This window comes from Cebus imitator, unplaced genomic scaffold, assembly GCF_001604975.1.
Source record: "Cebus imitator isolate Cc_AM_T3 unplaced genomic scaffold, Cebus_imitator-1.0 Scaffold906, whole genome shotgun sequence".
Classification (NCBI taxonomy): Eukaryota; Metazoa; Chordata; class Mammalia; order Primates; family Cebidae; genus Cebus; species Cebus imitator.
Window position 1 is genome coordinate 23,538 of NW_016108221.1, and position 22,777 is coordinate 46,314.

At 39.8% G+C, this 22,777-nt stretch overlaps 1 protein-coding gene across 1 annotated transcript in view; it reads right to left on the minus strand.

The window, feature by feature from the left end:
* The window catches only part of LOC108298177 (rho guanine nucleotide exchange factor 9), a 103,628-nt gene that overhangs the window by 17,019 nt on the left and 63,832 nt on the right, over nt 1-22,777 (minus strand). Inside the window, exon 3 of the mRNA XM_017520916.2 lies at nt 822-1,013. Within this exon, the coding sequence (XP_017376405.1) occupies nt 822-1,013 (192 nt within the window). The remainder of the gene's footprint in view (nt 1-821; nt 1,014-22,777) is intronic.

The following is a 22,777-nucleotide window of genomic DNA, read 5'->3' on the forward strand; positions in this document are numbered from 1 at the left end:
TCCTTTTAAAAACACTGCCTTCATTTCCCATTGGTTTTCCCTTCCTGTTCAGTAAAATGCCCTTTGAAAATGCCAACTTGCATCTACTAAGCTTAAGAGATTATGAGGGAAAAGGCTCTCATCTTCGCTTATGACAGCGAGATGAAAGTAATGGGGTTAGGAATTAGAGAGACATCTCCTGGGGAAAAAAGTGACATACTAAAGAAGCCAATGTTTGTCCATCCAGCCTTTGTCTTCTGTAGACTGCTGTCTCCAAGCTCTTTTCTGCTTAAACTCACAACTAGTGTTCTCCAAGTGAGAGAATAGAACCAGCAGCATCAGCATCACCAGGGATGCTCATTAAACCTAAAAATGTTCATACTTTACCTGAGACTGATAATTCATGACTTGGGGGACAAGAATGAGAGGGCTGCTTAAGAAGCTCCCCCAGAAATTCTGGTGTATGTTGAAGTCTACGAATCACTGGCTTTGTGGGAGATGCGTTTTGCTTTAATGAGTGAGGTTAAGCCCTTAAATGAGATGGCTGCAACTGGATCAGAAACCAAGAAGATAAAAGTAGGGATTCAGGGGAAAAAATGAGGAAGACACAAAGAAAGGGTAAAGGAAGAAAGACAATGTATATAAACAAATAAATATTTAAGTTAGACAGATAGAGAAAAATGTGAAAAACAGAGATTGAGAAACAAGGAAGCAGTTTTGCCTCACTGAACAGAATCTGGGAGGGTATGTGCCCTTTCCAACATCTTGGGACTGTCACAGGCAGGGCCCAGGAGGGTTGTCAGTTCTTCACGAAGCGTCTCCACATGAACCACCATGGTTACCTCACAAATATCCTTAAGGTGTTTGATGTAGTGACGCTCGGTACTCATGATCTCATTGATGACATTGGCCCGCATCTGGTCCCGGTTCTGTAGTGGCCGCCCCAGACAGAGGCAGTCTGAGTTGGGGTCCAGGTGTCCGTTCTGCACATCACTGGGCCCTTCCTCCACCTCATCTTCCTGGTTCACCCAGAGCTGTGGAAACAGGCAAAAGAAAAATAATGAGTTAGCTTCCTTCTTTGAGAGGTTTCCAGACAGTAAGAAAAAGGACAAACTGAATTTCTCAGGTATTCAGAGAACCTTCAACCAGAGACCTCTGCAAACTGATTCCAAACCTGACTCTAGTGTGACTTTTTGCCCTGGGCATGGGTTTAATTTTCTATAGGCCTCTGGCGACCTATCTGTAAATAGAGTGGAGTAACTAGATTCATTCATGCTACAGCACATCTAGGTGGCACAACTGGATTTTAAAAAAGGTTAAGCTATACATCTTGAGAGCCATAGTTGGATTGCTGTAAAACACAGCATTTATGCACCTGCAAATATAGAGGCCAAGTTAAATGCTAGAGCGGGTATCTCGAAAACAATGTCAGTGTTGATTTCTGTGATAAGATATAAAAATAATCATCAAAATTTGACTGTAAAATGTCTTGGACATGCAAAAATCTCTACCTTTTAAAGATTGGGATGGGGATGGGAGAACATTTCCCCACCACATACTAGCAATAACTATTAATTCGCACCAACTATATACCATTCACTGTGCTAAGAGCTTACAATATACTGTATTCAGCACTGCTAGTTAAGTATCACTATTACCACCATTTCACAGAAGAGGAGACTGAGGCTCAGAGAAGTTAAGCAATCTGTCCCAAGTCACACAGTTAGGAAGCAGAGGAGCTGGGATAGGAGGCAGTGTCTCCAGAGCCTATGCTCTTAGTCAGTGTCAGCATCTTTGTGCCTCTGGCTCTAAGGAAGACAGGAAAAGAAAAGGAAATGGCTTGGGCCAAGATGGGTGGGCAATTATTAGAATCATCAGAAATTGATAAATTTAGTAACGGTTGAGACTGTCCATTCTAAATCACGAAGGCAGAGAGAAGCTAAGAAAAAAAACCTTTGGGAAGGCCAAGTCAGATGTCTTTGGATCTGCTAGATGACTTTGACTGAAAATCAAGAAGATGGCCCTTCCTGCCACCCCTGCAGTCCTAGGAAGTGGGGAAACCATGGAGGCAGGAAGGAAAAGAAGAGTGGGCCTGTTTGGCAGAGTGACAAAATCTGTCAGAGGTAATTAGCCAAAGAGCTTGCCAGTTGTCTCAACAGGTTGAAAACACTCTCCATATTTTCCCTCCTTAACCCCCAGATTTTTCCACATTCCTGCCTCAAGAAGCTGAGATCCAACAATTTAGATGCATCCCTATTTCTGCCATCAGAAAAGCCTTTTGGTGGGTAATCACTGAGGGGAAGAGGCTTTGGCATAGAACTAGAGGGATGACAGTTACTTTCCAACTCTGTATATTCTTCCTTCTTTCTTTTTCTCATAGGAAGTGAGGAAGCATGATTACCACTCAGTGAAGTTAGAGAAGTCACCAGCACATATCAACATATGACTGAATTGTCATAGGCCAAAGCAAATAGGGTTAATTCTGTTTTTATGTACTTTGCATACGTAGCCAAATTTGCAAAATGTATCTCCATCCAAAACCTATCACCCTCTGCAAGTGCTCCATTATAAATCTCTTTCCAGCTTCTGAAAGGTCAGCTTTGTGTTTTCAATATGCTAATAGCTGTCCTTTAATTCAGTCAACAGGCAATATGAGAGATGATTATTCAAAAGAATGGACCTGGGCAAAAAAGTTATTTAAGTCACTGAAACAAACATCTCATATACATGACGCTGTCTATTTGTAACAATGAAAACCTCATTCTCTAATAATCCATTAGCTTTTCCCTGCTTCTCACAAAGCAAGCTAAATCCTGCTATGGAAAGGGTAACAAAGGCAGGCCTTTAAGGAATAAGAATCCTCTCTTTTCTTCCTAGGAGTTTAAGAAAAGTCAGGTCCAAATGTTGGCTTTTGGATAGCTGGAATAGGATGAATATTTTGAACAACTCCACTGGAAAGGAACACAGGATATGAAGGAAGGAAAGGGGGAGCAGATGTAAAGGCAGAAACAGAACCACATTTAGGTTCCAGCTATATACCATGACACTGTCATTCCAAATAACAGTGAGAGAAGATGAAGGCAACTGCAGCCAAGTAAAAACAGATTCCTTATAAAGAATTTGGTAGAGAAGTCCCTTCTGGCTATAACCAAAGGCCCATGTATCAGGATCCTTCACAAAGAACTTTTGAGAAGACAACTTCATCTACTCTACCCCAATCCCAGAAGCTTATTCCTTAGGTTAAGATACTGCTTTCCTCCAAAATAACTACTAACCAATTAATTAATTCATTAAATCTATGCCAAGTGCCAATAATGTGCCAGATATTAGGGATACATCAGCAAATAAAAAAGACAGAAATCACTGCCCTTTATAGAGCTGACATTTGAGAAAAGATGTTTCTTAGCCTAGAAAAAGGTCCCACATAAGGCCTAATTGTTCTTCTCCTGATCTCAGGTTCCCACAAAAGATCCCCTGGGCCTAGTGATAAGATTTTCTGGTCTAACCTCAGATCTCTGCTCTTGAGAACTTCCCTGTTCTGTGCAGAGAAAGGTCTTTGTCTGCTAGTATGTCACAGTGCATTGACACAGGTCAGCCCATAAACTTATCTGGTCTGAAATGTCAGACCACGGAGCCATTATCAACCCTGTCCAACAATCTGTGCAGGCTAATGTGTACCTTTTCTTCATTAATGCTGCAACTAGCACATATAGATGCCTGGGTGACAAGTAAAAAGATGGACAATGCCTGGAATCTGCCAGATTGAAAGGCTGTCCTGTAAGTCTTCTTAGAGTACTTAAAGGCTGTTTTCCCCAGCCTTCATTAAACTCTGAAGCAAGGCTGGTTAACGCAGTTCAATTTAACAAATACTTACTTTGGACCTATTCTGTGCCTAACCACTAACTGTGAAGGACATGCAGGTGAGCAAGACAACTCATTCTTCCCTTCCCCTTCTGAAACATGGAGTGCTTTCCAATTTGGAGACAATCTCTGGTCTTTATTGCTCCTTTTTCTATTTTCACTGTCATTGTTCTCATCCTGTTATACCTGGACAAGTCCCTGGGTGATCCTCTAGCTTTTACCCTTCCCACATACCACTATCAGACCAATTTCCTGGACTATCACCTTGACTGGCTAATCCATAAGCCTCAAATCCTTAATACTCTCCACTGATTATAAAGCAAATCCAAATCACTCACACTGACATTCAAATATTACCATAATCTGACTCTAATCTGTATTTCCACTCTTATTTCCTACTATTTCCTTCAGGAATATCGGGCTCCTCACAGACTGGTCTATTTTCTGTTCACTAATATTCCCATCTATGTCCTTTAATCCCATGCTCCAACATAGAAATACGATAGTCCAGAGGCTTTCAACAACTTCAGCAACAGTAACCCAACTTCTCAGTTTCCTAATAAAGAAGCTGAAATCCACAAAGACAGCCAGGGAGTTACCAATATACCCATATCTTTAATATGCCTTTTTATTTCGTGCCTTCCATTTTTTTTTCTCTTTTTAAAATTATACATTATACAACAACACATTTTCCTTGAAAAAACTTAAAATAGAAAAAAATAGATTAAAATTATTGAAATCATGGACGAAAGAAGAAATATTACTAACAGTCTTACAGAAATAAGGATTAAAAGGGAATATTATCAACAATTGTATGCCAATAAATTACATAACCTGATGAAATGGACAAAGTCCTAGAAAGACACAAGCTATAGAAACTGACTGAAGAAGAAATAGAAAATCTGAGAAGACCTATAACAATAAAAAGATTTAATGAATAACTTCATTCAATCTTGAAAACTTCCCACATTGGGGGGAAAAAAACCCAAAACTCAGGACTAGATGGCTTCACTAGTGAATTCTACCAAATATTTAAAAAATAACTAATAGCAATCTTTCACAAACCCCTCCAAATAACAGAAATATAGAAATCCTCAATAAAATATTAGCAAACCAAATCCAGCAACATATTAAAAACAAATTTTCTACCTTACCAGATGCAATTTATCCCAGGAATGCAAGGTTGCTTCACATATGAAAATCAGTCCATGTAAATTATACCATATTAGTGAAATAAGGTTATAAAATCCCACATGATCATCTCAACAGGCACCAAAAAAGCATTTGCAAAATCCAACACCCTTTCATGGTGGAAAAAAAAAGAAAAAAAAATACTCAACAAACCAGAAATAGAAGGGAACTTTCCTCCAAATAATAATGAACATTTATGAAAAATCCATAGTTAACATCATATTTAATAGTGAAAGACTGAAGGCTTTCATCCTACAATCAAGAATAAGACAAGGATACTCACTTTCATCACTTCTATTCAACCTTATACTGAAGGTTCTAGCTAGCGCAATTGGACAAGAAAAAGAAATAAAAGGCATTACATCAGAAAGAGGTAAAACTATCTCTAGTCACAGATCATACACTGTGATATTCAGGAAATCATACAGAATCCACCACAGAACCTGTTATAACTAATAAATAAGATGGGCCTTGTTGCAGGATATAAGATCAATACAAAAAATCAATTATGTTTCCATATACTAGCAGTGAACAATCTGAGAGTTAAATTAAGAAAATAATCACATTTAAATAGCAACAGAAATAATACATAGGAATAAAGTTAACAAAAGAAGTACAATCTTATACACTGAAAACTGCAAAGCATTATTGAAACAAAGTAAAGAAGAACTAAATAGAAAAACCTCTCCTTTTCATGGATTGGAAGATTTAATGGTGCTAATATGGCAATATTCCTCAGATTGATTCAGATTCAACACGATACCTATCAGAATCTCACCTGGTGTCTTTGCAGAAAATTGAAAAACTGATATTAAAACTCACATGGAATCTTTAGGGACCCAGAATAACCAAAACAATTTTGAAAAAGGAAAATAAATTTGGAGGACTCATACTTTCTGATTTCAAAACTTATTACAAACCTACACTAATCAAGAGAATGGGGCACTGGCATAAGAATAGATATAAAGATCAATGAAATAAAACCAGGAGTCCAGAAATATATCCTACAGCCATGCTGAACTGATATTTGTCAAAGGTGCCAAGATGATTCAAGAAGTAAAGTACAGTTTTTTCAACAAATGGTGCTGGTACAACTGGATATCCACATGCAAAAGAATGAACTTTGGTCCCTACTTCACATTATACACAAAAATTAAATTAAAATGGATAAACTATCTGAATGAAATCAGATTATCAAAGTCATCAATGAAAACATAGAGGAAAATCTGTAACCTTAGACAATAGTTTCTTAGATATGACACCTAGAACATAAGCAACCAAGCAAAAGTAAAGCAGACTTCATCAAAATTGAAAACGTTGTACTACAAATGATACCATCAATAAAGTGAAAAAATAACCCAGTAATGGGAAACTCTCACACACTGCTGGTAGGAATGTCAAATGGTATAGCTGCTGTAGAAAACATTTTGGCAGTTCCTCAAAAAGTTAAGCATGCAGTTACTATATGATCCAACAATTACACTCCTAGGTACATACTCAAGAGAAATAAAAACACGTGCTCACAGAAAAACTTGTATACAAATGTTCATAGTAGCATTATTTACAAAAGCCAAAAGGAAAAGCAATCAAAATGTTCATTAATTGATGAATGGATAAACCAAAATATGGCATACTTGTATAACAGAATACTATTATTATTGGAAAATTGCTAAGAAAGTACAATTTTAAATGTTCTCACTACAAAACAATGGTAAGTATGTGAGGTGATGATATGTTAATTTAATCATTCCACAATATGTGTGTGTGTGTTTGTGTGTGTGTGTACATAATATTTCAAATCGTAATATAACACTCCCAAAATATATACAGTTTTGTCTATTAAAAATGATTTTAAAAACATGTTTCAGAATTAGACAACGGTGATGGGTGCACAACTTTGTGAATATACTAAAACCCACTAAACTGTATACTTTAAAATGGCAAATTTTATGGTATGGAAATTATATCTCTATAAAAATAGATACATTAAAAATCTAAAACTGTCTGGATAAGGTGAAATTTCCCCTTTGACTGTTCTCCATCCTAATCACATTCTACCTCTCCCGAGGTAACCATGGTTATGGATTTTGTGTGAAATCCTTGTCAACCTCTCTCCTTGCATTTATATGCCTATATGTTTATTCTGACAGACTGTATGTTCCATATGATAAAGTGATGATTACCCAGCCCTTGGTACACCCTCTTCGACATCTTTAGTAGCCCCTCCCTGCAAATGGATCAGTAGTTTTAAAAGAAAACTACCATATATCCAGCCAGTAACACCTTCATGAAGTCAATAAAGGCTCAAGGAGTGTCTTAGAAAGCCAGCCAGCCCCTGTCTCCAGCAGTGTAATATTTCTGAGAAGAGAATCTGTAAGTGGTATTGTCTAAATCTCACCTTGATAGTTTCAGAGGCCAAATCTAGTCAACCAGAGGGGAGTAAAAAGCAATCTATCCTTTGAAAAGGTGAGAGGTTATTACTGCCAGTCTCATTAAACAATAGACACTCAGAGCTATAGAATCAGAGTTTATAAAGGAAATGGAAGGTGGGCAAGTCACTGTCACCCCTTGCTCCCCAATCAATATATAAACTCCCTTGACAATATCCCCTGCCAGCAATTGCACAGCCTATCTGCTTGAACACAACGAGTGATAAGGAGATCACTGTCTCCCAAGGAAGCCCTTTTCCTTTTCAGATAATTCTAATCATGAGCTCTGTCTCTTTTCGAATAAAAGTGCCAGCCAAAAATCACAGCAAACACTACAAAAGGGCAAAATACAGATAAAGCAGAGGGATTGAAGGGAACATGAACTCTTCCATAACAAAGGTCACCAGAAGGCCTTTTCTCGGTTACCACAGTGAAGCAATGGCAAAGTGTGGATACAAAGGTGAATCTGAGGGACTGAAAGTAACCTGGTTAGTTTCAAGCAGAGCTCCTACTTCTTACACATACATACATACACACACACACACACACACACACACACACACACAAATAAATAAATAACCCTGTTTTGGAGCCCCAGTCTCAGCTTCCAGGAGGATCAGAAGTGCTTAGGGATCCCTGAATGTGCATGCCAGGAAGCCCTCTCTAGCCCAAAGACAATCAGCATGGCATATACAGTCAGGCACAGAAACTACTCCTCTACCCCTCAAGGGAAGATTTAATAACTGTCACTAATTATATGAAGGATCATCATAAGAAGGCTGCTAACAAATTGTTCTCCCTCTCCAGCACCGACATAATGAGAAATAGGAGCTTCAACCGGAGCAATGAAAATTTTTGTTAAACAACAGAAAAAAAAGAGAAAAAAGAAAAAAGACTTGTGTGAATATCCTGTGTTTGAATACATGGCTTTCCATCAGCACATTATAATGGGCCAGACTCAGCAAGTTTCACTGTTCCTCAACACAGACGTGTGACCTCAGGCAAGGCCACACGTAAACTCTTCCATAACAAAGGTCACCAAAAGGCCTTTTCTCTGTCACCACATTCATTCCAACACATTCTGTTTATTCACACCTCTATACCTTGTATCTTTCTAATGCCTGCCCCCTACTCCCTCTTCAGAAAGGCCTTCCCTACTCTTTTCTGTCATTCTTCTTTTGTCCCTGGCTTCCCTGAAGACCTAGTTCAAGAACAGTGCCTTCCCACAAACTCTCTTATTTGGACTTCAAAGTAGCCCTGCAGGGCAGGCAAACAAGCCTTATTCTTTCTACTTCCCAGATGAGAAATCCAAGGCCAGACAGGGGGATGCCTCGAAGTGGCAGTCAGGATTGAAGCAAAGTCTCCAGACTTTTAGGCCAAAATTAGGAGAGACAGTCTATGACAGAGGTAAAGGGTGAAGACTAGGAAGCCTGAATTCAAATCCTGGTTCTACAACTACCTCTGTGAGTAACACAGAGTAAGTTACTTTAACTTCTCTGATCCTCAGTTTCCTCATCTCTGAAATAGAGAGAATAATTTATATCTATCTCATGGGGCTGTTGTAAGGATTAAATAAGGTAACACATGTAAAACAGTTTCTAGCACAGAGTCAAATATTAGCTATTCTTGTTATTATCCCCTAGGTTGGCATTGTTTGCCCCTAGAACGATGAAGAAAAACTGTCCTCTCTAGTCAGGGAAGAGTTTTAGGAAGTACTTTTGTAATTGCTCTTGCAATGGTCCCAATTTTCTTATACTCTAAATGCCATCTCCTTAACAACAAGACTCAAAAAAACTTCTCAATGAATGGAGACTTACTTAGTCGAGGCTGGAGGTATTAATGATTTCTGCCCATGATAAGGCTTCCTAAAGTGAGAGAGAACTCAAGCTAGAATGGGGGTGGACTGGAGTATAGGGAAACCCTTCACAGATAACATAGCTTCCTTCCCAGTCAAGAAAACTAGATACCTCTGATATGAACTACACTCCACTATACCCCTAAGTCTTCTATTCATTGGTTTCATGGAATTATCCTGCTTAGACATTGATAGAATTTAGGTTAATTAGTTAAGTAGCCACAAAAGGAGTGCTCTTCCAGGACCTTTAGAAGTTCATTTCTTTGACTACTGGACAAATAATGAAATGAAGGCAGTAATAAAGATGTTCTTCAAAACCAATGGGAACGAAGACAAAATGGACCAGAATCTCTGGGAAAAATTTAAAGCAGTGTTCAGAGGGAAATTTATAGCACTCAAAGCCCACCAGAGAAGTGAGGAAACATAAAATTGACACCCTAATGTCACAAATGAAAGAATTACAGGAACAAAATCAAACAAATTCAAAAGTTAGCAGAAGGCAAGAAATAGCTAAGATCAAAGCAGAATTGAAGGAGATAGAGACACAAAAAAACCCTTCAAAAAATCAATAAATCCAGGAGCTGGTTTTTTGAAAAGATAAACTAAAAAAGTGGACCACTAGCCAAACTAATAAAAAAGAAAAGAGAGAAGATTCAAATAGATGCAACAAAAAATGATAAAGTGGATATCAACACCAATCCCACAGAAATACAAACTACAATCAGAGATTACTACAAACACTTCTATGCACATAAACCAGTAAACCAAGAAGAAATGGATAAATTCCTAGACACTTACACCCTCCCAAGACTAAACCAGGAAGAAATTGAATCCCTGAATAGATCAGTAACAAGCTCTGAAGTTGAGGCAGCAATTAATAGCCTACCAGCCAGAAAAGGTCCAGGACCAGATGGGTTCACAGCTGAATTCTACCAGAGGTACAAAGAGGAGCTGGTACCATTCCTTTTGAAACTATTCCAAACAATACAAAAACAGGGAATCCTCCCTAACTCATTTTATGAGACCAACATCATCCTGATACCAAAACCTGGCAGAGATGCAACTAAAAAAGAAAACTTCAGGCCAATATCCATGATGAAAACTGATGCAAAAACCTTCAATGAAATACTAGCAAAACGAATCCAACAGCACATCAAAAAGCTTATCCACCACAATCAAGTCAGCTTCATCTCAGGGATGCAAGGCTGATTCAACATCCATAAATCTATAAATGTAATCCATCGCATAAACAGAACCAAAGTCAAAAACCACATGATAATCTAAATAGATGCAGAAAAGACCTTCGAAAAAAATCCAACAAGTTTTTTTTTGTTTGTTTTTGCTAAAAACTCTCAATAAACTAGGTATCAATGGATCATATCTCAAAATAATAAGAGTTATTTATGATAAACCCAGAGCCAGTATCATACTGTATGGGTAAAAACTGGAAGCATTCCCTTTGAAAACTGGCACTAGACAAGGGTGCCCTCTCTCACCATGCCTATTCAACATAGTATTGGAAGTTCTGGCTAGAGCCATCAGGCAAGAGAAAGAAATAAAGGGTATTCAAATAGGAAGAGATGACATCAAATTGTCCCCATTTTGCAGATGACATGATTGTGTATTTAGAAAACCCCATCGTCTCAGCCCAAAATCTCCTTAAGCTGATAAGCAACCTCAGCAAAGTCTCAGGATACACAATCAATGTGCAGAAATCACAAGCATTCCTATACACTAATAACAGACAAACAGCCAAATCATGAATTAACTCCCACTCACAATTGCTACAAAGGGAATAAAATACTTAGGGATACAGCTAACAAGGGATGTGAAGGACCTCTTCAAGGAGAACTATAAACCACTGCTTGAGGAAATAAGAGAGGACACAAACAGATGGAAAAACATTCCATGCTCCTGGTTAGGAAGAATCAATATCGTGAAAATGGCCATACTGCCAAAAGTAATTTATAGATTCAATGCTATCCCCATCAAGCTACCAGTGACTTTCTTCACAGAATTGGAAAAAACACCTTAAACTTCATATGGAACCAAAAAAGAGCCCACATAGCCAAGACAATCCTAAGCAAAAAGAACAAAGCTGGAGGCATCACGCTACCTGACTTCAAACTATACTACAAGGCTACTGTAATCAAAACAGCATGGTACTGGTACCAAAACAGAGATATAGACCAATGGAACAGAGCAGAGGCCTCAGAAAGAATCCCACACAACTACAACCATCTGATCTTTGACAAACTTGACAATAACAAGCAATGGGGAAAGGATTCCCTGTTTATTAAATGGTGTTGGGAAAACTGGCTAGCCATATGCAGAAAGCTGAAACTGGATCCCTTCCTTACACCTTATACAAAAATTAACTCTAGATGGATTAAAGATTTAAACATGAGGCATAACACCATAAAAACTCTAAAAGAAAACCTAGGCAATACCATTTAGGACACAGGCATAGGCAAGGACTTCATGACTAAAACACCAAAAGCACTGGCAACAAAAGCCAAAATAGACAAATGGGATCTAATAAAACTTAAGAGCTTCTGCACAGCAAAAGAAACTATCAATAGAGTGAACCAGTAACCAACAGAATGGGAAAAAAATTTTGCAATCTACTCATGTGACAAAGGGCTAATATCCAGAATCTATGAAGAACTGAAACAAATTTACAAGAAGAAAACAAACAACCCCATCAAAAAGTGGGCAAAGGATATGAACAGATACTTTTCAAAAGAAGACAATTATGCAGCCAGCAAACATAAGAAAAAAAGCTCGTCATCACCGATCAATAGCAAAATGCAAATAAAAGCCACACTGAGATACCACCTCACCCCAGTTAGAATGGTGATCATTAAAAAATCAGGAGACAACAGATGCTAGAGAGGATGTGGAGAAATAGGAACACTTTTACACTGCTGGTGGGAGTGTAAATTAGTTCAACCATTGTGGAAGACAGTGTGGCGATTCCTCAAGGATCTAGAAACAGAAATACCATCTGACCCAGCAATCCCATTACTGGGTATATACCCAAAGGATTATAAATCATTTATAAAGATACATGTACACGTATGTTTATTGTGGCACTGTTCACAATAGCAAAGACTTGAAACCACACCAAATGCCCATCAGTGACAGACTGGATAAAGAAGATGTGGCACATATACACCATGGAATACTATGCATCCATAAAAAAGAATGAGTTCATGTCCTTTGCAGGGACGTGTATGAAGGTGGAAACCATCATTCTTAGCAAACTGACACAAGAACAGAAAACCAAATACCGCATGTTCTCACTCATAAGTGGGTGTTGAACAATGAGAACACATGGACACAGGGAGAGGAACATCACACACTGGGGCCTGGTGGGCAGGGAACTAGAGGAGGAATAGCAGTGGGTGGGAGGATTGAGAAGGGATAGCATTGGGAGAAATACCTAATGTAGACGATGGGGCAATGGACGCAGCAAACCAGCCACCATGGCACGTGTATACCTATGTAACAAACCTGCATGATCTGCACATGGACCCAGAACTTAAAGTATAATAAATAAATTTAAAAAGATAAAAAATTTTAAAAAGAGGTTCATTTCTTATGCATTTCCTTTGATTTGCTGTTTGTGCTAAAATAAAGAGAAGGCTATTTAAGCTATTCAGACATGGAAGTACTGAGTTCATGATGAAAGCCACACTAAGGGAGAATGCAGAAATCAAGCTGACCTGAGTTACTCATCACCCAGAAAGCTTGCAATTATTTGGCAGACATATAGAAAAGAAAAACAAAACACTTCAGGATGTTGATGAGGCAAAACATTGGCTTTGGAGTTGGATAACAATCTTGTTTGGGCTATGCCACTTACTAGCAAGTTAAAGGCAAGTCTGGCAAGGTCTCATTTACTTTCTGATCCTGCAGAACTGTACCTGTGCCCTAGGTGGCACTTGTTCCCTGTTGAGGCTTTTCCTATAACATCTGTCTTCTGTTTTTTACTTCTTTCAGCCTGTATCCAGGGTGATACAGTCTCCTATAGCTACTGAAGTCATATGGCTCTTCCCATCCTCAGTTCCTATGAACCTAATCCCTTCCCTAACTATCCTCTACTTTCTACCTGCTAACATTTGTAGAAAATTTGACAAAGCATTATGCTATCTATAGACTGAGAAGAGAGAGCAATGGGGAATGAGTGCTAATGGTTATGGAGTTTCTTTTTGTGGCAATAAAAAAGTTCTGGAACTAGATAGTGGTGATGGTTGTACAACATTGCAAATGCATTGAATTGTACACTTTAAAATAATTGAAATGGGGAAATTCATCTTATGTTTATTTTACCTCACCTTAAAAAAAAAAAAAGCCAGGTGTGGTGGCTCGTGCCTATAATCCCAGCACTTTGGCAGGCTTAGGCAGGGGCATTGCTCGAGTCCAGGAGTTCGAGACCAGCCTGGGCAACCTGGTAAAATCCTGCATCTATAAAAAAATACAAAAATTAGCTGGGTGTGGTGGCGGGTACCTGTAGTCCCAGCTACTCAGGAGGCTGAGGTGGGAGGAGTGCCCAGGCCCAGGAGTTTGGGGCTACAGCAAGCCATGATCACGCCACTACACTTCCAGCCTGGGCAACAGCGTAAGATCCTGCCTCGAAGGGGGGAAAAAAAAAAGAGAGAGGGAGAGATTATGGAGAATGGGCTACAAACATTCTTGGCGTTTATCTGTTCTGACCCCTCCATCTTTCAGGGGAGAAAAGTGAGATTTGGCAAAGGGAAATAATTTGACTAAAGTAACAGAACTTGGGCAAATCACCTCCCTTATACATAAGTTTTCGTAACTATTATCAGACTCTTGGAGTATGGGCTGAAGGTCTAGAGTAGTTCTGTATCTTCTCAGTGGCCATTTGATGATCATCTGCTGGATAAATGAATTTTTATTAAGTCCTTCACTCTACAAATCAAGAAACCATTTTTACTGCATACTCCCTGCCTCTGGATACCTGGTCACCATGCTTTATCTGCTTATTGAAGCACACCCAGCAACCTGATGTTGGACCAAGTAATACCAGCCACTTGTCATGACAACAAAGCCACCCTCTGTCTGCTGCCTATTGATGCTACGCTCTACATACTGGGCTGGACTTTCTCCTAATATTTTTAATTGGGAGGGTGCTTATCCACTGCATACTCTCAGCCTATCACAATCCACATGGGAAAGTGAACTTCTAGGACTTGCCCCAAATTCAAGTTCATCTGGCTGCACTGATTTTCAGGGTACTGCTAGCCACATCCCATATATAGCATCTTTATTAAATATATCCTTAACAGTAAGCTATGCTTACCTTATATGTAACTAAATGTGGGAATGAGTTCCTCCCACACATGCCACTCAGGGCTAAGCTCTACTGAGCAACAATGTCAATAACTTTACTACCTTAAAAAGCTTATCAAAACAAATATAGAGTCGGACCAATGGGCAGAATTTGCAGGTCTATTATTATGGCTCTTTTCCCCAGTACATCTTATAAAAGAGGTTTTTCAATCCATTATTGTATTCCTACATATGACACAGTGTTCCATCATTTATTTGTTCATAAATGAAGGTTAACTGCTGATGGATGGCCCCAGTAACATTTTTATGCCTGTTGGTAGAGGTCAGAACAGCCAAGAAAGAATATTGTCCAATTATATGTTCAGCAGGGTCATTAGTTGTAAAAGCATTCCTATTAGTCTTCAAAGCCTGGCAGTTTCAGCATGTCCTGGCCTCCATGTAGCCCATGTTCTCAGACAAGTGGCTAAATGGAATGGAACAGAAGCCTTGCATGCCCAGATGGCCTCATTCTAGCCACTCACATAGCAGCAACAAGAAGCTGATTCATCCAAATAATGGTTAAGATGAAAGCTCAGAAGCCTGGAGGATAGGAGAGGCTTGGCAGACCTGGTCTTAGGTTTCAGATCTCTGATGGGCTACAGACAGAGTGGAGAGTCGGTATATTCCCAGAGGGTTTGGAAGAGGAGCGGGGAGAAATAAGAACATTATTTCTACCATTTACATTAAGAGTTTGCTGCAAGTATTACCAGTATTATTATTGAGTGCTTCCTATATGTCAGACTCCATTGTCAGTGCTCTTCTTGTATTGTTTAGTTCTCCCGACAACTTAATGAGGTAGGTGTTGTTACATCCTCAATATACTGATGAGATCACTGAAGCACAGAAAGTACAAGTGACCTGCCATGGCCATTTTGCTAATAAATGGAAAGGCTCTGATTATAATCCAGAAAGATGATCTCTAGAGCCAGTTTTCTTGGACATTTACACCCTTCCCATCAGTAGAAGCTCCAGAAAGACAGATTCTAGTTCAAAATAAGGACAAACTATCTCAGTTCTGTCCTGAGCTATAACTGGTGGCCTAAAGAGGTAGGGAGCTATCTGTCAGTAGAAGTATCAGAGCAGGGACTAAATTGACCACTTGGGAGGCAGGAGTATTTTAGAGGTGTTTAAACATCAGAAAAAGGAATAAACTAGATGACTTTTAAGATCCCCACAAGCCCTGAAATTCCCTAGATCTACTTTTGGCTTACAGCAATATGATGTTCAAAGTGGCAGTGGTGACTAGAAGTGGGGTTGAGCAGTGACAAATGTTATTATGAGTGGGCTGAGTAAATGGGTTGTGGGAGAAAACTGAGTTTTAAATTTTATTTTAAAGTTGATGGGTGGGTCATGCTCCAAAATTCTAGAATCAAAAAGTTGAAACACATTTGTAGATTTAAGTTCACCACAAGAAGATATAAAAGCAGAAACAGTTTAAAACTGGTTGACACGCATAGGGTATATGGAAATGGGACTTTTACTTTTTATGTTTACTTTCTGAATAACTTAAAATACCATTCTATTAATGTTATTAAAAGTAAAAATTAAAAAGCATATGTATCTTCAAAAAGAAAAAAAAAAGTGAGCTGTCTCTTGATTTAGAGTATGGCTCCTCAAAGGACAGGAGAACACAGCTTCTGAGCTGAACTGCCTCTTCATACCACCTTGTGTCAGCTTCCCTTGCCATATCCACTGGCAGGAGACTCACAGAAACATCCTCACACCTCCACTCAACAGCTGTAGTGCCAAGCCTTCCTGCTCCACTAGGCAGCTCCATCAAGCAAATTTGTTGTACTATTCTGAGTAGCTTCAGGGTGGTAAAAGAATGTTATCCTGGTTCTAGAATCATGGAAGACCCTCAGACTGGTGAAAGGGATAGGACCTTCAGAAACCACATGGTCCAAATCCTTGAAATGTCAGTGGAGACACTGAGGCCCAAAAGAGGGAAGGTCTCTGCCTGACATCCCTCAGGGAATCAGCGACAAAGCTCTCCCTTCAACTCAGATCTTTGACTTCCTAGCCAATGCTCCTGCTACCTTCATTGTGCTCTTTCTGCTTGATAACCTCTCAGATGTTTCATCTCTCCTTCCCTAGGAGCCCTACAATTTCCTATTGCTCCAGAAAATGCCTCCTGCCCAACAGGCATAAAATGGTTTTTGATATACCTACAAGGCATATATCTAATACAGAAGGGCCTCAAAATGTTAGAAAACTATTTGCCCATAGCTCCATATTCATATGCCTCTGCTGCCTTCTTAGCATCATCTGCCTAACTCCCGGCTCCTCTAAGGCAAAAGTGAGCTTGTGACTTAGATATCACTGGATCTGAATTCCAATTATAATCAAGGAAGAGGAAAGGGGGAGGACAGTTGAGTAACCTAAGGACTGACACCCTCAGCTGGCCAATATAGCCCACCATGCTGAGGGAGTGCCATCTTCAATGGTTTGGTTTCTTGCTCAAGTCATTGGTATCCTCTGCTTCATCCCTGTCCTCTGGCGGGATGGAGAATGTCTCTAAAAGGCAAAGATATATGTACATATTTAGATCAGGGGATTTCAGACTCACTAGATGGCTAGATCTCTGACAGCAATGGTACACATAAGGCCTGAGCCCTCAGACCCTTTGCCCTGTATCTCATACCCTAGAGATGGGAAACCAAACTTCAAGTTCCCCAACAATGACTACCCTGTGTCAACTTGAGGGACCAAATACATTCTGGGAACAGAGCTAAAGCAGGCCACGTCTTCTGTCATTCAATACGAAGACATCTCAAATGAAAGCTCTTCAAAAAGACTCAATTCTGAAAAGTAAAAAATAGAGACCCACCCACTTATAGGTATTGTTTCTCTAGTGACCCTCTAATTTAGAGGACAACAGGCCTTGGAAGAGGCCTCTCAGGATGCCAGATACCCTTAGTACTTGTCTAGACCACTCTAGGAGTTGGCTGTTGCTAAGTGCTAGACAGTCACGTTTGTTCAGGACTTAGTAAACACTGGTGAGAATATATTAATAGCACTAGAGCACTAGTAATAAGAAGCCATGTGGAAAAAAAATATAAGCGGTTTCACTCTTATCCATAATAACTATACTGATGAATAAATACACACACACACACACACACACACACACACACACACACACACACACACAAGTATAATGATTTTCCAAAAATTTTGTACTTTACAAAGAGCCACAGAAATATACCTCATCTCCAGGTACTCAGTGATGGTCCTCCTCTCTTCATGTCATCATACCACCAAGGCAGTATATACATGATGCTAGGAAGGCCTAAGATGATCCCAAAATGAACCAGGGGGTGGGGGGTTGATTACACAGAGAAAAATAGGTGGCAGGCCCAAGATCATAGCCTCAACTCAGGCAGCCAACCAGGTTACAAATCCGTGCTATGGGTCAACAATAGCCTTGGAAAGCCCCAAAGCCAAGAAAACAATTCAGAGTGTCTCCTGATGGTGCCAACTCTTAAAAACCATCTTCCTTTTGCAAAAAGCAACATTTTTCAAGAAACTGGCTCCGACTACAGCATAAGGGCTAGTAGCTGGAAATAACAGAGTAGTTCAAGCTTGGTTTACAGATGCTGGCCAAGTTCTCAAAAACCCAGGGTGATTTTAGCTCTGGTCCTGCCTGGAGGCTGAGGGATAGGCTCTATGACTCTCAAGATTACTTTCAACTTAGGATTTTTTTTTCTTTTTTTTTTTTTATTGCATTTTAGGTTTTGGGGTACATGTGAAGAACATGCAAGATTGTTGCATAGGTACACACATGGCAGTGTGATTTGCTGCCTTCCTCCCCTTCACCTATATCTGGCATTTCTCCACATGCTATCTCTCCCCACCTCCCCACCCTCCCATTCCTCCCCCATTTCCTCTCAACAGACTCCGGTGTGTAGTGCTCCCCTCCCTGTGTCCATGTGTTCTCATTGTTCAATACACGCCTATGAGTGAGAACATGCGGTGTTTGATTTTCTGCTCTTGTGTCAGTTTGCTGAGAATGATGGTTTCCAGGTTCATCCATGTCCCTACAAAGGACACGAACTCATCCTTTTTTATGGCTGCATAATATTCCATGGTGTATATGTACCACATTTTCCCTGTCCAGTCTATCATCGATGGGCATTTGGGTTGGTTCCACGTCTTTGCTATTGTAAACAGTGCTGCAATGAACATTCGTGCACACATGTCCTTATAGTAGAACGATTTATAATCCTTTGGTTATATACCCAGTAACGGGATTGCTGGGTCAAATGGAATTTCTATTTCTAGGTCCTTGAGGAATCGCCACACTGTCTTCCACAATGGTTGAACTAATTTACACTCCCACCAACAGTGTAAAAGTGTTCCTATTTCTCCCTATCCTCTCCAGCATCTTGGGATTTTTAAGAGGGTGACCTGTGCTACCTAAATCTGCAGGAATCATCTGGGTGACGTAACAGCTACATTTAAGGTTCTCTCTGAGCTGAAGAAGGCTTCATATTAAAATAATAAAAAACCCTCCAATTAGCCAAATGATGTACTAGATGACGTAATCCAAAGAATGGACATAGTGAGAAGCCATTAAGATGGATTATGTGAATGCAAATGAGTTCTAATAATGCCATTTGAAATTCTAGTACAGGGGAGAAAAATTGCCATAATCCAGAAAGAAAGACCCTCCCTGCTAACGTCAGCCTAAACTCAAAACCTATAATGTGTCACCTCTAGGGCCATAAGCAAGATCTCCTACATAAATGATATAAATGTTTAAAACTAGAGATTTATGAACACTTCGAAACTTAAATGGGTTGGTATATTGAAACTGCTCTCAAGAAAGCAAAACACTATTGCCTTTAGTCTGGAATGAAAGGTAAGTCCTCAAGTGTTAACAGTCTTGTTAGCAGCCCAAGACTGCCCTTTCCTGATTGTGCTATAGGCCAGAAAGCAGAAGATACAGATTCATAAGGGGACAACAGCACTAAAAGTGATAGAACAGGGCACACAAAGAATCAGTTCTTCCAGTGAAACAACCTTAAACTGGCAATGAATGACAGAATCCATTGTTTTGGAACTCTAGACTCTAATTCAAAACTTGCAGCAACGTACAGGGGACTATGTAATGCAGAAAAGGGCAGCAAAAATTTGGTGAGAGAGCATTGAAGCACTTTTGCTTATCCTCCTACCATCCCCCATCCTCCAGTGGCTGAGGAGAGAGTGGCCCACATTCCTGGTGTGGCTTGCTGGTGCCAGGGGATAATGGCCTTGTTCTTTACAATATTGTGGTTGTATATTTTGATCTGTTTCGCACTAAGGGACTAGCACAGAGGTTGACCCCTGGCTGCAGAGGCATTCCAGGCTGTGGCTGCCTCTGTTGAAAGATTTCAAGACATCCACTGCTCATGCTCACTTGGGATAAGGGACTGTGAACAGGACAAATACCAAAGAGATCCAATAGCACAGGAAGGAGGAAGCTAAAAAGTAAGTTTCTTTGGGGAATAAGGATTCATAAGGGCTACCATGCATACCAGGGAAGTCACACTATAACACGCATGCCCAGGACCAGATGCATGCTCAGAAAAAAACCTCAGAGGACCATAAGCTTGTATTTCTGGAGGATTTGTGATCTCCATACAAACAGGAGGAGAAGGCTGAGACAGAAGAGTTGATGACCTGGCACAGTCTCAAGTGAGTACTCCAGTTCTGAGTCAAGCTGCAAAAAGCAGGAAAATAGAACTGCTTTTCTTCTTAAATCCAGGTGTTTAAGGAAATCTGTCAGGTTATTGGCTGACCAATGAGATAAAATGTTTGAACAGAGATTTCAAAGCGACTATATATGACAAGAATACAGTCTTGCAAAAATAGTTGGAAAAAGTCACTAAACAAATGTACAACTGCAGCCCTCAACAATCAAGAGTAGCAAACCCTGGGGAAAGAAGAGAATCTGATTTCTAGAGTTACCACATTATAATATTGAAAATGCCAAGTTTTCAACAAAAAATTTACAAGGCCTACAAAGAAACAGGAACATATGACCTATTTACAGGAAAAAAATAATTTGGCAGAAAACATACCAAAGGAAGCCAAGACATTAAACTTACTAGACAAAGACTGTCTAGTAAAATTGTCTTAAGATTCAGGAGGCCTGGGTTCAAGTCCTGGTTTTGCCACTAATTCCCTACATGAGAAAGCAAGTCATTTCCATTTTCTGGGCTCATGTTTCCTTTGTATTCATACAGTATGGAGGTAGGCTGACCAACGGCTACAAGCTGGGTCCTTGGGAGATAATTTAGCCTACAGACGTATAGTGTTTGACTTTCACTGTGCTTCTTTAAAAATATGAATTACTGGTTAATATTTTTTTTAAAAGAGTTTTACATAAAAATCCAATTCCTGGCTTTTCTTGAAATACTAGAAGATCTGGCCCCTCTGGGCTTTCCTCTCCACTATGCCCCATTTTAATGATGAGAACCATCCAAGTCACTTTTGCTGTCTTTAGATGGGGCATGGATTTCCCAGTTGGACACAGGCACCCACTTATCCCTTGTCTCAATTTGTTTCACTCACTTAATTGGCCCCTGTAAGCATTTAAGTTGGCCACTCTTGGCTAAGATGGGTCTTTCCAATTCTAAATTTACAGTGAGTCGAAGGTTTCATAAAGGAGAAAAGCTTTTTCCAAGTATCTTTTTTTGTAGCCAAAAAGAGACAATATATATATAAAAGCCAGGTCATACTCTGTAACAATGGGCTTTCCTTTGAAATGGAGAAGTTGGGTTTCCATGATATCTAGTCTGTAGAAAGGCAAGAAATGACAGTAATGATTGGCTTAGGTCATCCTTTCATCTCCCTACTTCCAAACAGGCCAGAAACCAGAGAAATAAAGAATTTGAAAGAACAAAGTATATTATCCAGCTGCTGATGACACCTAAGCAAGCTCTTTACTTTCTGTCCAAACCTATGCCTTGTCACACAGGCCTCACCTCCAATCAATAACAAGTTGTCATGTGGCCTGCCCACAATCTACCCTTAAGTAGGCAGCAAGCTCTCCTCAGGTCATGGTTCAAAGTCAGAAAAAAAAAGGTTCCTTTTATGCACAGTGACAAAGGAAGAGAGCCTGAAAAAGTTGGATTTGCTACTTAGAGACACAATCATATCCTAGCAGTCTACCCTTAGCTCCTAGTGGGGAAACCAGCCCAGGAAAACAGCTGAAGATGTCAACAACTAGATATGAGGATTGATGCTAAGCAAGTTTAATTCATTTAACCTTACCAACTACTGGGAAGGTATATCAGCTCCTACACTGCTCTTGTGAAGCCATGTCCCCAGTACAAAAAGGAAAGAGCCTGAGAACACACACACACACACACACACACACACACACACACACACACAAGAATGAAATTCTGAACAACAGAGGAGGCAGATGTGACTAGGTCGAAGATACATATGCCTGGTAAGTTCCTGTACAGTGGCCAAAATGGCATCATAATTCCTATTTACAAATATCCAGCTTATCACAGGTAATAAAGCATTTTTACAAGCCCCAATTGTTCCCATTTCACAAGGAAGAAAACTGATATTTGAAGATGCATAGGAAGCTGCTCAAGTTGCATATCTAATAACAAAACTGAGGCAAGAATCTGGGTTTCCCAGACTGCAGGTTGGGTTTTAATGTGTAATTGGTAGGGCTAACTTGAACAGAACCACACTAAGCACTCTTGATTATCCATCCTAGGGCTCAAATGTCAGCAGTGAGACTCCAAGGTAGGGAATGAAGATACCCCTCTTTGTGAGTCACCAATTTGGTCAAATGATATTTAACTAGCCTGGAGCCTGTGTGTTACTGTTTTTGTTTGTTTGTTTGAGTTCTTGTTGCTTTTTGTTTTTTATTCTACTGAAGTGATTTTGTGGTATAGCCAGGGTTGAGAACCACTTGGGCTAGACTCTATATCAAGTGGCTGCTGGGGCTGTGTTCCCATAGGAACACTCCTCCTGGCCTTGGACTTAGGAGCATTAATGCCTGCTCATTGATAATCAGAAGTCTAGTTCTGTCATTTGGTTCCCTGAGCCATCCTGGCTTGCTCAATCATATCCCCTCATCCTTGGATTTACTATT